Genomic DNA, 13,278 nt, shown 5'->3' on the forward strand with positions numbered 1-13,278 from the left:
AAATTTGTCCTCTAGCCATCCCTGCTTAGCTATTTTGCACTTACTGTCGATCTCGTTTTTGAGACGTTTGTATTCCTTTTTGCCTGTTTCATTTATTGCATTTTTATATTTTCTCCTTTCTTCAATTAAATTCAATATTTCTTCTGTTACCCAAGGATTTCTACTAGCCCTCGTCTTTTTACCTACTTGATCCTCTGCTGCCTTCACTACTTCATCCTTCAAAGCTACCCATTCTTCTTCTACTGTATTTCTTTCCCCCATTCCTGTCAATTGTTCCCTTATGCTCTACCTGAAACTCTGTACAACCTCTGGTTCTTTCAGTGTGTCTAGGTCCCACCTCCTTAAATTCCCAACTTTTTGCTGTTTCTGTAGTTTTAATCTACAGTTCATAGCCAATAGATTGTGGTCAGAGTCCACATCTGCCCCTGGAAATGTCTTACAATTTAAAACCTGGTTCCTAAATCTCTGTCTTACCATTATATAATCTATCTGAAACCTTCAGTATTTCCAGGCTTCTTCCACGTATACAACCTTCTTTTATGATTCTTGAACCAAGTGTTAGCTATGATTGAGTAATGCTCTGTGCAAAAATCTATCAGGCGGCTTCCTCTTTCATTTCTTCCCCCCAGTCCATATTCACCTACTACGTTTCCTTCTCTTCCTTTTTCTACTATCGAATTCGAGTCACCCATGACTATTAAATTTTCGTCTCCCTTCACTGTCTGAATAAGTTCTTTTATCTCCTCATACATTTCTTTATCATTTGCAGAGCTAGTTGGCATATAAACTTGTACTACTGTAGCAGGTGTTGGCTTCGTGTCTATCTTGGCCACAATAATGTGTTCACTATGCTGTTTGTAGAAGCTTACCTGCACTCCTATTTTTTTATTCATTATTAAACCTACCCCTGTATTACCCCTGTTTGATTTTGTACTTATAACCCTGTATTCACCTGACCAAAAATCTTGTTCCTCCTGCCACTGAACTTCACTAATTCCCACTATATCTAACTTTAACCTATCCATTTACCTTTTTAAATTTTCTAACCTACCTGCCCGATTAAGGGATCTGACATTCCACGCTCCGATCTGTAGAACGCCAGTTTTCTTTCTCCTCTTTTAGTATATTAAATTCCTCTTCCTGTAGAGCCACAGAGCCCTTGAGATTGCTTACTGTTAAGCATTCAGGAGATTGTTTTCCATCATTATTTTGTTTTTCTTTGAGAGTTCTTCATGTTCCGGATGTATTGCATCTAAATCGTCTTTCATTGTATTAGTTTTATTTTCATGCAATGTTATGGAATCCTTTAATAGTTATCTACTATGCAATTGAGAGTTATTTTCATGCACTTATCGATCATGATACCAACACTTGCATTCTGTAATTCTTACTGCCTGTATCAGCACATATTACATACAGAACTATGTAGTGATACTAATGAGTCCACTTCATTCAACGCTACACTTAATAATATCATTGTCATCAAATTTTGTAAACTTAACTCATGAGTATTTTTCATTGTGATCTCATGTTGTAATTGTGAATTTTTTTTTTTTTTAAGTCAGATAGGTTATCAATGGTTGTTTTGTTTCAGCTGAGTGGATTTCAGCCAATTTATGTGACTCCTGTAGTCAAAGAAAGCACAGCTCATGTAAATGAACTTGTTTTAAAACAGAAGACCAGTACTTCAAAGAAATCCTCATACAAATCTCTGGAAAAATCACAGAGGAAGAGGGGATGGGTCCCTATTGTAATCCCACCTGACCCAGCAAAGACATTACCAAGTATGTGTATAGTTAAATTTTATTTTTTATTGAAAACTTGTGTGCTTTAATGTGCAGACTTAAAAAAAAAATCTAATGATGTTTTGTGTGCGTGAGGGAAAGATGACTATTTTCCGTGGATAATGAGAACTGCTTAGAGCTTTTTGCAGGGTAAATGAAGAGTGTAACAAGTGCCTCCATTAAAATATTTTATCATTTTGGTCAGTTTCCAAGTGAAGGTTATATTTTGGACAAGATGATCCACTTATGTCCATGTATTATGGTCGTGTACACTGTATAAGTCGAAGAGCACGGTAAGCAGAAACAAAGTATCAAGCGATTCAGAAAGCAATTACAAAATTAAACATGGCATCATGAGCATTTATTATGTCATCATCTAAACCTCAAAATAAATTTGATCCCATTCTGATCCAGCTGTAACCATTTAGTTGCAACGGTTCTGTAAAATGCATACTTTCTGTTTAATGCTGAATTTTTGGAAGTCTCACAAGTGGTAGTCCGTTACAGAAAGTTCTAGTTTGCATTATTCATTGCAAATTACTGTAGTTGGTCACTATCCCTTTCCATATTCATCATCCTCAGTTTCTTAGTTAGTTAGTGTTTTTTTTTTCTAACTGTTTTGTTGAACTGAAATAAGAATTACAAGGTTTTATAAATTTTTATGTGTGTGCAAAACATATCATTCCCCTTTCTTACATGTAAAATAATAATAATAATAATAATAATAACAGTATTCTTTTTTAGATAAAGGAAAAAACCAAGTTGCACCAAACAATGATTTGTCTCTGTTGTGTTCAGTGTTCTCATAGTGGTCTCAAAATGGTCTGCATTTTAAGACTTTTCTTTGTAAAGTAAAAGATTTTCTCAGATGCCTTATTCTATATTGTCATTTTCCTTTCGTAACCTGTCTCAAGAATCGCACACTTATAATTGTGCACTGATGGTCCATATTTGCTTCCTAAGTGAGATTTAAGCCTACAGTGTTCCAAAGTGAAGAGAGCCAGTAAATTCCTGAATGCCTTGAGCCAGACAAGAAAAAATTTCAAAGTGTCTAATAAGATGAACAAATGCATTGTGTGTAGTGTCAGGGAAAGATTTCCAATCTGCTCACAAAACGTTTATCATATTGATAGCAGTTCTCATAATACTAATCGAAATTCTAATCACTTTCTTGCATGGGTATAGGTATTCCACGTTCATTTCAATGCTGTACACTTCACCTAATGCTGAGAGTTAGCAAGAGTTGGGTAGGTTTTGGTGATGGCTTCTAGCCATTTAGCTGTAGTATTTATAGGTAAAATCTTTCCCTGTACATATCTTCAAACTTGTGACTTTATTCAAGGATATTTGATTGCATAGGGTGCGTAGTAGTGGACTGGATTAATCGTTGGTATATTCTTGCTGAGTGAGAGTAGTTTGTGTGTCCTTTCCTAAGTAGCTTGTTTCTGTGTAGTAGAAGTAGATGTATCTGTAAATTTTGCAATCTGCGGCAATATAAATCAGTGACATTAACTCTGTGAGTTGAAACATTTGGAAGATATTTTCTGCAATGCTTCCTATGCCTTTCCTGAGTATCTTCCTTATATGTTTTAGGAATAATATTGTGATGCTGGTACGGATTTTTGAGTTCCAATGTACCATTGCTTCATGGGGTTGCTGTGTTGAGAAAAAGTAATTTGAAGAAATTTAACCTCCAGACATGGCACACCACCATGGAAATTACCTGTCTTGCATATTTTTCAGATATAGGTTGGACTGCAGCCAGGGGTGGTGGCACGGGGGGTGGGGGAGGTATTGGGGCTATAGGCCCCCACCCCCACCCCCCTCACCCCCCTTGACAGACTTCTAGACTCACCCATGACTGCAGCTACACGCTTGAGTTTGGATTACACGTTAGCATTGATTTGAAAAGTCATTTGTATCCTTTCTGGACATCGAAGATTTTTGATCCTTAATGTCATTTTGATTGATTGCATCTTCTGCTAGATGGGTTCTAAAATTTTGCTCTGATAACAATGTCCCAGAGAGCTTTGTTTGTGATCTGTATGCAAACCATGGGTGCCACCAAATAGACAATTTGAGTTCCAGGTCAATACAAACTGATTTGTTGATTCTTGTTTCACTGGATACTTGATATTTGTTGAGTATATCAGCTATGCAGCTCTCTGATTGTTCATCATTTTAAATTAAACTGAGATCATCTGCTTTTGTGTTTTCACATCATATATTTTTAGCTGCAATCAGCAGAAGACATGCTTTGTTGGTGCTGCACATTTTAGCAATTTTGACTGAGATAAACTCACACTCCAGTGTTCTTTGGCATGCCAATGTAGAAATGTGCTCAGAAACGGCTCAGTTAAAAAATTCGTGCAATACACACATTTGTTTGTATATGAAAATCAACTTTGGAATTTTTCTTTGTGTGAGATCGCATGTACAAGATTCATGTGCCAGATTTCAAGTTCTGGATTCACATATTTTACTGTTCGCATCACTTCTGTATAATCTTACATTGATTATATCAACACCCATTTGTATTGTGCTATATGGTGAAATTTAGAATATTGATGAGTGCCGTTTTAAAATTTTTGAGAACAATAGGCTTACCCTTATTCAAAACCTTTATTCTCTGATTTCATTATGTAATTATATGAGAAATTTTTGAGAGCCCTCACAAAACTATATTTTTCTTAGTTAGCAGTATGAGTGTTTTGGATGCCTAACTTATTTCACAGCAAATCAGTATTTGTGGTTCACAGCTACAGCCAAAGACTACATCATCCCTGAATTTCATTGTATCTCAACGCAAATAAATACACGTTTTTTAGAATTTTCAGAAGCTACCTTTGTCATTTGCATAATCTGTGAGTAATTTCTAGTAAATTGGCACTCATGATTTAGTTACTGTAGCAGATATTCTAACCAGCGTGCTGTGTTACATCTAGTTTTCCATTAAAGAGTGGTAGCCTCTTATATTATCTTCATTTATGATAAATTAACTCTGTTTTTGAGTTTTCTAACAAGTATAATTAACTGCAAAATGTTTTAGGGAGCTACTAATTTCTACCACTGGTTTTTGTGTTGCCTTAATGTAAGTCTTGTTTTTGTGTTTTCTTCAGTTCTTATAGGGAATTAGCAACATTTTAGCTCAAAAGATTAAAAGATAATCAGTAGGCTTAAATTAAAGTTGTTTGTTCACTGCCTAGAAATACATTGTACCAGGAAAAATGCAACGCCACTGTGGCTGCTGTTCTCGAACACGGGATGAGTTGGTTGATGTTCATAAGCAACTGGAATCACCCTGACTGCTGTCAAGTGATTGGCAGCTGCTGCAAACTGGTGTGTTGGAAGAGCTGCTTAGAGTCACGTACCTGTGATATCTGTACCAGACGTACTTCAAGTACTATCCTCGCATGTGGATCCTGTCTCCTCTGCAGCAAGTACATGATCTGTCATTACTCATCCACTTGATTGCAATTGGCTTGTCAGTGATAGATCTAGGCACCCTGTATGGGGTAGGTGGGAACCAGGAAGGACTCATGGTGTTGTACCAATCCCTTGAGGTCCTGTCTTTAACTGAAACTGAGGCAGTGGGACTCAACTTCATCTGATTTGGGTAAACCAATTTTGCCTGGTATCAGGAGCAGGCAATTGCAAAAGGGTAGGGACCTATTGATTGTTGGCAATTCAAACGTACGGTGATTGATGGCATCCCTTAGAGACATGACAGGAATGGACACCAGGTGCACTCAGTCTGTATGCCTGGGGGCCTCATTCAACATGTTGAAGAGGCTGCTCCAGCAGCTGAAGCGAATGGGATGCAAGCAGCTGCAGATTGTCGTGCATGATGGAACAAATAATGCCTTTTGTCCATGCTCCAAAGTCGTACTTAGGTCACTCCAGTGACTGGCAGAGAAAGCTGAGACAACCATACTACTGCGTGGAGTTTCAACAAAGCTCACAATTTGCAACATATTCGGCAGAACAGATTGTGGCTCTTTGGATCTGAGATGAATGGAAGGACTGAACCAGAGACTTTTAAGGTTCTGTGACAAGCTAGGCTGTGACTTCCTGGACTGGTGCCATAGGGCTGAGAACTGCAGTGTCCCCCGAAGTGGGTCAGGTGTTCCCTACAAGTCAGAGGCTGCTACTCAAGTGCGGCTTGCACACAAGGTCTTTTTTTAGAGTAGGTGATCTCATCTAATCCAAATAGCTGTAGGAAACCCAGAAGTATCAGCATAACATCGAAAGAACTGCCTCCCACCGGTGAGAGTATTAAAATCCTAATGGTAATTTGCCGACTGCTCCTGAAAAGTAATGAAGCTCACGTAATACTAACCCCCTGCGGGTTCGGGGGTTAGAATAGGCCCGCGGTATCCCTGCCTGTCGTAAGAGGCGACTAAAAGGGGTCTCAAATGTTTCGGCCTTATGTGATGGTCCCCTCTCGGGTTTGACCTCCATCTTTCTAAATTATTCCGAAGAGCGAGCCAATTGGGGAAGGGCGCCTTACATGGTGCACTGTATCCGTCGTGCATCGCGACCTTTAGCCGGCTTTTTCGTCGTTGCAATGGTGTCCCGCTCGTTTTCCATTTCTTGGGTACGATTACCACGCTGCACTCTGCAGTGTTGCTTTTAACTGCGACGACGACCTTGGACTTAATTGCACCTAAGATCCAGCACGGTAGCCAGTCCGTTGTGGTGGGGCCGCCATGTACCCTGTTGGTTGTAGCCCCCTGACAACACAGGGATCGCTCTACTGATGCCTGCGCCGTTAACTCCACACGTATGCCAAGGAGTAGATGCCCATCTCTCTGGGGTATCAGGACTCCCGGCAATGGCCATCCTGCCAGGTGGCTATTGCTGCGGCTGGGTGGCGCCTGTGGGGAGGGCCCTTGGTCGGAGTAGGTGGCATCAGGGCGGATGACCCGCAATGAAGCGTGGTACATCATCTCTCGCTGGTGGGCCTCCACCAGCAGTCTCTAAGCGATCGAGGTCTAACCTCAACAGCAGGAAATACGAACCACGATCATTTCCCTCCCTGGCCACTCCATGGGAGGAACTTATGGCAAAAGAAGGCAGTGGAGAATATTCACCCCGGTTCCTTGTGTGTACGCGAGTTGATGGGGAATCGTTTATGTCAACCAAGCCCCAGTTTTTTGTGGAGCATTTAGAGGACAAGTTCGGGGAGGTGGAGGGCTTGTCCAAGATGTGCTCTGGTTCTGTGCTCATCAAAACGGCATCCTCTGCCCAGTCCCGGATGTTGCTCAATTGTGACAAGTTGGGGAATGTTTCAGTTAGCATCACGCCGCATAAGAGTCTCAACATGGTCCAGGGTATTATATTCCACAGGGATCTTCTTCTGCAGTCCGACGATGAATTACGCGCCAACCTCGAACGACGAGGTGTTCACTCCGTCCGGCGCGTCCATCGAAGTCCGAGGGATAATCAGGTAACCACCGGTGCCTTCATCTTGGCCTTTGAGGGTGATGTCTTACCCGAAAAGGTTAAGGTGATGGTTTACCGTTGTGTTGTGAAGCCATATATCCCTCCTCCGATGCGGTGTTTTAAATGCTGGAAGTTCGGGCACATGTCATCTCGCTGTACTTCCAGCATCACGTGTCGGGATTGTGGACGTCCTTCGCATCCTGATACTCCATGTGCCCCGCCTCCTATCTGTGTTAACTGCGGAGAACACCATTCCCCCTGCTTGCCGGACTGTAGGATATTCCAGAAAGAAAGGAAGATAATGGAATATAAGACCCTGGACCGCCTGACCTACCCCGAGGCTAGACGGAAATATGAGCGGCTCCATCCTGTGGCAATGACGTCAATCTACGCCGCTGCTGCAACGACGGTTCTTCCATCATCACGACTCGGCTCTACGATCGGTCAGCATCCACCAGCCCCCTTGCTTGTGGGGGGCACTTCACAACCTGTTGCTCCTGCTCCATCTACTTCAGGAGCAACACCCCCCCAACAATCGGGGACGTCAGTTCCCCCTTCCCAGCCGGAGAAGCGTAAGACTTCTTCAGCTACTCTCGCAAGGAAGGGGTCCCTTGGGGACCTCCCTTCGCAAGTTCCGACCAGCGGCACAGCAGACACCCGTAAGTATCTGAAACAACCACCGGTCGCTGGTCATAGGGCGTCATGGTTGTCTTCAGTCCCTGAGACTGACCCGGTGCGGCCCTCCCAGCCAGAACCACCTAAGGCCCAGCGCGCAAAGCAGACCAAGAAAAAGGCTCCCAAGCATACTGACATTGCAGTGGCACCTGTCCCACCGCAACCTTCTCACTCTGCATCCGAAGATGAGGTGGAGATTCTGGCGTCCGCTGAGGACCTGGATCTCGCCAGTCCGTCGGACGCAATGGATGGCTGTTGTACAGGTGGTGACTCAGTAGCAGCAGGGGCCCAGGAGGTGTAACCTGCCTCCCCAGTCCCTTCACGCCTTTCCCATCCATGGACAATACCATCCTCCAGTGGAACTGCAGCGGTTTCTTCCACCATCTAGCTGAGCTCCGACAACTTATAAACCTTCACCCTTTCTTCTGCATTGCACTTCAGGAAACTTGGTTTCCCGCAATGCGAACCCCTGCCCTCCGTGGCTATCGGGGTTATTATAAGAACCGGGCAGCTTATGAAAGGGTGTCTGGTGGCGTCTGCATATATGTCCTTAACTCTCTTCACAGCGAGTTTGTTCCTCTGCAAACAGCTTTAGAGGCTGTCGCTGTTCGGGTGTGGACGCCACAGGCTGTTACCGTCTGCAGTCTTTACCTTCCACCGGATGGTGCCGTTGCGCAGCATGTCCTGGCTGCTCTGATAGCCCAATTGCCGCCACCTTTCTTGTTGCTGGGCGATTTCAATGCCCACAACCCTCTATGGGGTGGGACTTTCTCCGATAACCGCGGTCGTGCCGTGGAGCATTTGTTGGCTCAGCTCGACCTTGGCCTTTTGAACACCGGTGCTCCCACGCATTTCAGTGTGGCCCATGGCTCGTTCTCGGCCATCGATCTCTCTCTTTGCAGCCCCGGCCTTGTCCCATCACTCCACTGGAGAGTGCATCCTGACCTGTGTGGTAGTGACCATTTTCCCATCTATTTGTCACTGCCCCAGTGTCATTCTTCTGGGTGCCTGCCCCGCTGGGCTCTCCACAGAGCTGACTGGCCGGCTTTTACTTCCGCTGCAACCATCGAGTCTCCCCCACAGGGTGACGTTGACGAGGTGGTCCGTGTCTTAACCACGTCAATCATTTCGGCGGCCGAGGCTGCCATCCCCCGCTCTTCTGGACTCCCTCGGAGGAAGGCTGTACCCTGGTGGTCGACGGAGATTGCTGAGGCTATTCGCGACCGTAGGTGGGCCCTCCAGCGTCATAGGCGGCACCCGTCTCTAGAGACCCTCATCGCCTTTAAGAGGCTCCGTGCCTTGGCCCGTCGTCTTATTACACAGTGTAAGCAGGAATGCTGGGAGAGGTATGTCTCATCCTTGGGCTCCCGTGTCTCTCCCTCGCTCGTGTGGTCCCGGATCCGGCGGATTTACGGATACCAGACCCCTATGGGTGTCCCTGGGATCTCCTTGGACGGCGCTGTCTGCACGGACGCTGCCGCCATTGCTGAACACCTTGCTGCGCACTTTGCTAAGAGCTCTGCGACTGCAACTTATCCCCCCGCCTTTCGCTCTCTCAAGTAGTGAGCCGAGCAGACGCCGTTATCATTCCACACGCGTCGTTCTGAAAAATACAATGCTCCTTTCAGCGAGAGGGAATTCCTCGCTGCCCTCGCCGATTGCCCTGATACAGCACCAGGACCAGACTGCATCCACGCACAGATGCTGAAGCATCTCTCCAGGGACTGCCAGAGACACATCCTCACCATCTTTAACCGCATTTGGAGCGAGGGCGTGTTCCCATCGCAATGGCGAGAGGGTCTTATTGTCCCCATCTTGAAGCCCGGTGCGGACCCACTGGTGATGGACAGCTATCGTCCCATTACCCTCACCAACGTTTTGTGCAAATTGCTCGAACGTATGGTGGGGCGGCGTTTGTGTTGGGTCCTTGAGTCGCACGGTCTCCTCACTCCATCCCAGGGTGGCTTCCGTCAGGGCCGGTCTGCAGCGGACAATTTGGTGCGGCTGGAATCTGCTATCCGTACGGCCTTTGCCCGACGTCAGCATCTCGTTGCTGTATTTTTTTATCTGCGGAAGGCATATGACACCACATGGAGGCATCACATCCTTGCTACGTTGCATGAGTGGGGTCTTCGTGGTCGGCTCCCAGCTTTTCTTCAAACCTTTCTCTTGCGCCGCTCTTTCCGGGTGCAAGTCGGTGCCACCTCTAGTTCCTCTTATACACAGGAAAATGGGGTCCCGCAGGGCTCGGTGTTGAGTGTCTCCTTATTTCTAGTGGCCATTAATGGTCTGGCTGCAGCCGCGGGGTCGTCGGTGTCTACTTCTTTGTATGCCGACGACTTCTGCATCTCATTTAGCTCCACGACTACGGGAGTCGCCGAACGCAGGCTGCAAGTAGCCGTTCGCAAGGCAGCATCATGGGCTCTGACTCATGGTTTTCAGTTCTCTGCAGCCAAGACTCGCGTTATGCACTTCTGCAGGCGTCGGACGGTCCACCCTCATCCTGAACTTTACCTCGAGGGCCACCTGCTTGAAGTGGTGGACACTTGCCGCTTCTTAGGACTCATCTTTGATGCCCGGCTCACATGGGTTCCTCATATTACTCAGCTGAAGCAAAAGTGCTGGCGGCACGTCAACGCCCTCCGCTGCCTGAGCCACACGTCTTGGGGGTGCAGATCGCTGCACGCTGTTGCGATTGTACAGAGCCCTTGTGCAGTCCAGGCTTGATTATGGGATCCTCGCCTATGGGTCTGCATCACCCTCAGTGTTGACGTTGTTAGACCCCATACACCACTGTGGGGTTCGGCTTGCAACTGGCGCTTTTCGTACGAGCCCCATGGATAGTCTACTGGTGGAGGCCGGGGTTCCCCCGCTGCGGATTCGCTGCCATCGACTGCTCGCCGACTATGCTGTCCACGTGCATTGCTCGCCGGGCCATCCCAATCGTCGCCTGCTTTTCCCTGCCATGGTCCTCCATCTGCCCGAACGGCAACCTTGGTCTGGGCTTTCCATAGCTGTCCGCGTCCAGTCCCTGCTGTCAGAACTGGGGTCATTCCCTCTTCTGCCTCCCTTCCGGGTCCGTGCACCTATGCCTTCCTGGTGTTTGTCCCGTCCGTCTGTCCGTCTGGACTTGGCACAGGGACCCAAGGACTCGGTTCCGCCTGTGGCCCTCCGTCGCCGTTTTCTTGCGCTCCTCGCCTCATTTTCGGGCTGTGAGGCTGTGTACACTGATGGTTCCCTGGTTGATGGTCGCACTGCCTACGCTTATGCTCACGCTGCCCATGCTGAGCAGCGCTCCTTGCCGGCTGGCTGCAGTATTTTTACTGCAGAGCTGGTGGCCATATTGCACGCTCTTGAGCATGTGCGTTTCTGCTCAGGTACGTCCATCGTCATCTGCAGTGACTCCCTGAGTAGCCTCCAGGCCATCGACCGCTGCTATACCTCTTCTCCTCTGGTGTCCTCTATTCAGGAGTCTGTTTCCACCATTTCCCGTTCTGGTCGTTCGGTGGTCTTTGTTTGGACGCCAGGTCACGTTGGCATCCCGGGGAACGAACGTGTTGACAGGCTGGCCAAAGGGGCGATCGACGCCCCAGCTTTGGAGATCGGCCTCACGGCTCGCGATCAGCAACTGGTGTTGCGCCGTAAGGTCCTTGGGATGTGGACTGCTGAATGGCGTGGCATGACATCCCCGAATAAACTGCGGGCTGTCAAGGAGACAACCGATGTGTGGCGCTCCTCCCTGCGGGCTTCTCGCAGGGACTCTGTCATCCTGTGTCGGCTGCGCATTGGCCATACCTACCTGACGCACGGTCATCTTTTGTGTCAGGAGGATCCCCCCCTGTGTCGGTGTGGGTCCTGGCTGACGGTCGCCCACATTTTGTTGGAGTGTCCCCGACTGCGCACCCTCCGGCAGTCTTTTAATCTCCCGGGCACTTTGCCTTTGGTTTTATGTGACGATGCCTCCATGGCTGACGACATTTTAAATTTTATCCATGGTAGTCCTTTTTATGGTTCCATTTAGGGAGATCCTGCACCTCTCCCTTTCTGTGTCCTCATGTCTCTCATATTTGGTTGCAGATTTTAGTGTGTAGTCGGATGGTTGACTCTTTCCCTTTTTTTGTTCTCGTGATCAGTCAACCAGTTTCCGGCCATCTTCTTTTCTTCTGTTTCTTTCTGTCTGGTGTTCGTCTGTACTCTTCTTGTCTGTAGTGTTCGTTGCTGCTTTTGTGTTCTTTTAGTGCCTGGGGGGGGAGTCTCCTCCCCCCTTTGGTTTTTACCTGCTCCGCAAACTTTTCTGCTCGCCTGTTTTTGGAAAGGGGGACTGATGACCTTCGCTGTTTAGTCCCCCTTAAACATCCCAACAACCACCCACCACATAATACTAGGGGCAAAAGCTGTTTGATACCTGAAATTGGTAGCATTCAGATTTTTGAGAAAAGTTTGAGTGTATATGGATAGGATAGCCCAAGGGGAAATTGAGGTGTATTTTTTGCAGTAGACAAGAAACTCAAATCCACTGAAATGGAAATTGAAGCTGCATGTGAGATTTTTGGGCAAGACAGTATCAGGGGTGGGCATGAAATGATGATTGGATCCTTCTGTTGCCCACCAGACCCAACTCCTGATAACCGTAAACTTTAAAGGAAACCTCAGTTCATTTATACGTAAGTTCCCCAATCATACTGTAATCATTGGTGCAGACTTCAGTCATGCAACAATTAATTGGGAAAATTACAGTTTTGGTAGTGTTGGGCACAATACGACATCCTGTGAAACATTAAAAAATGTTATCTCTGAAAACCACCTAAAACAGGTAGTTCGGGATCCCAATCAGGATGTAAAAATATATTGGATCTAATGACAATAAGTATACCTGACCTCTTTGAGGATGTCCACGTCAAAACTGGTATCAGTGACCATAATGCGGTTGTGACAACGATGATTTCCAAAGTACAAGGAACAACTGAAACAAGCAGAAAGGTATGTATTTTCAGGAAACTAAATAAAAAATCAGTAGTGCCAAATGTCAGTGAGGAACCTGAAACTTTTAGCACAGGGCAGGAGCATGTGGAGGAACTGTGGCTCAGGTTTAAAAGAACAGTTGACCATGCACTGGATAGACATGCACCCATTAGAAAACTTCATAATGGGAGAGAGACCCCATGGTATACAGTCACTGTAAAAAAACTTGGTAACGAAACAGAGTACTGCATAGGGCTGTAGACAGAGAGATGCTGAATGAAACACAAGAGAACAATGTTTGATGCATTGCAAATATTGCCAAGTGATATTTAACAAAACCCAAATAAATTCTTATCATATGCAAGAACTATTAGTGGTACTAAAGTTAGTGTCCAGTCCCGAGCAAATGAGA

At 46.2% G+C, this 13,278-nt stretch overlaps 1 protein-coding gene across 2 annotated transcripts in view; it reads left to right on the top strand.

Annotated features, from left to right (window-relative positions):
• The window catches only part of LOC126237120 (uncharacterized), a 331,755-nt gene that overhangs the window by 68,253 nt on the left and 250,224 nt on the right, over positions 1–13,278 (top strand). For both annotated transcript variants that reach the window (XM_049946935.1, XM_049946936.1), the window contains exon 4: positions 1,595–1,784. In XM_049946935.1, the coding sequence (XP_049802892.1) occupies positions 1,595–1,784 (190 nt within the window). The remainder of the gene's footprint in view (positions 1–1,594; positions 1,785–13,278) is intronic.

This window comes from Schistocerca nitens, chromosome 2, assembly GCF_023898315.1.
Source record: "Schistocerca nitens isolate TAMUIC-IGC-003100 chromosome 2, iqSchNite1.1, whole genome shotgun sequence".
NCBI classification, from domain to species: domain Eukaryota; kingdom Metazoa; phylum Arthropoda; class Insecta; order Orthoptera; family Acrididae; genus Schistocerca; species Schistocerca nitens.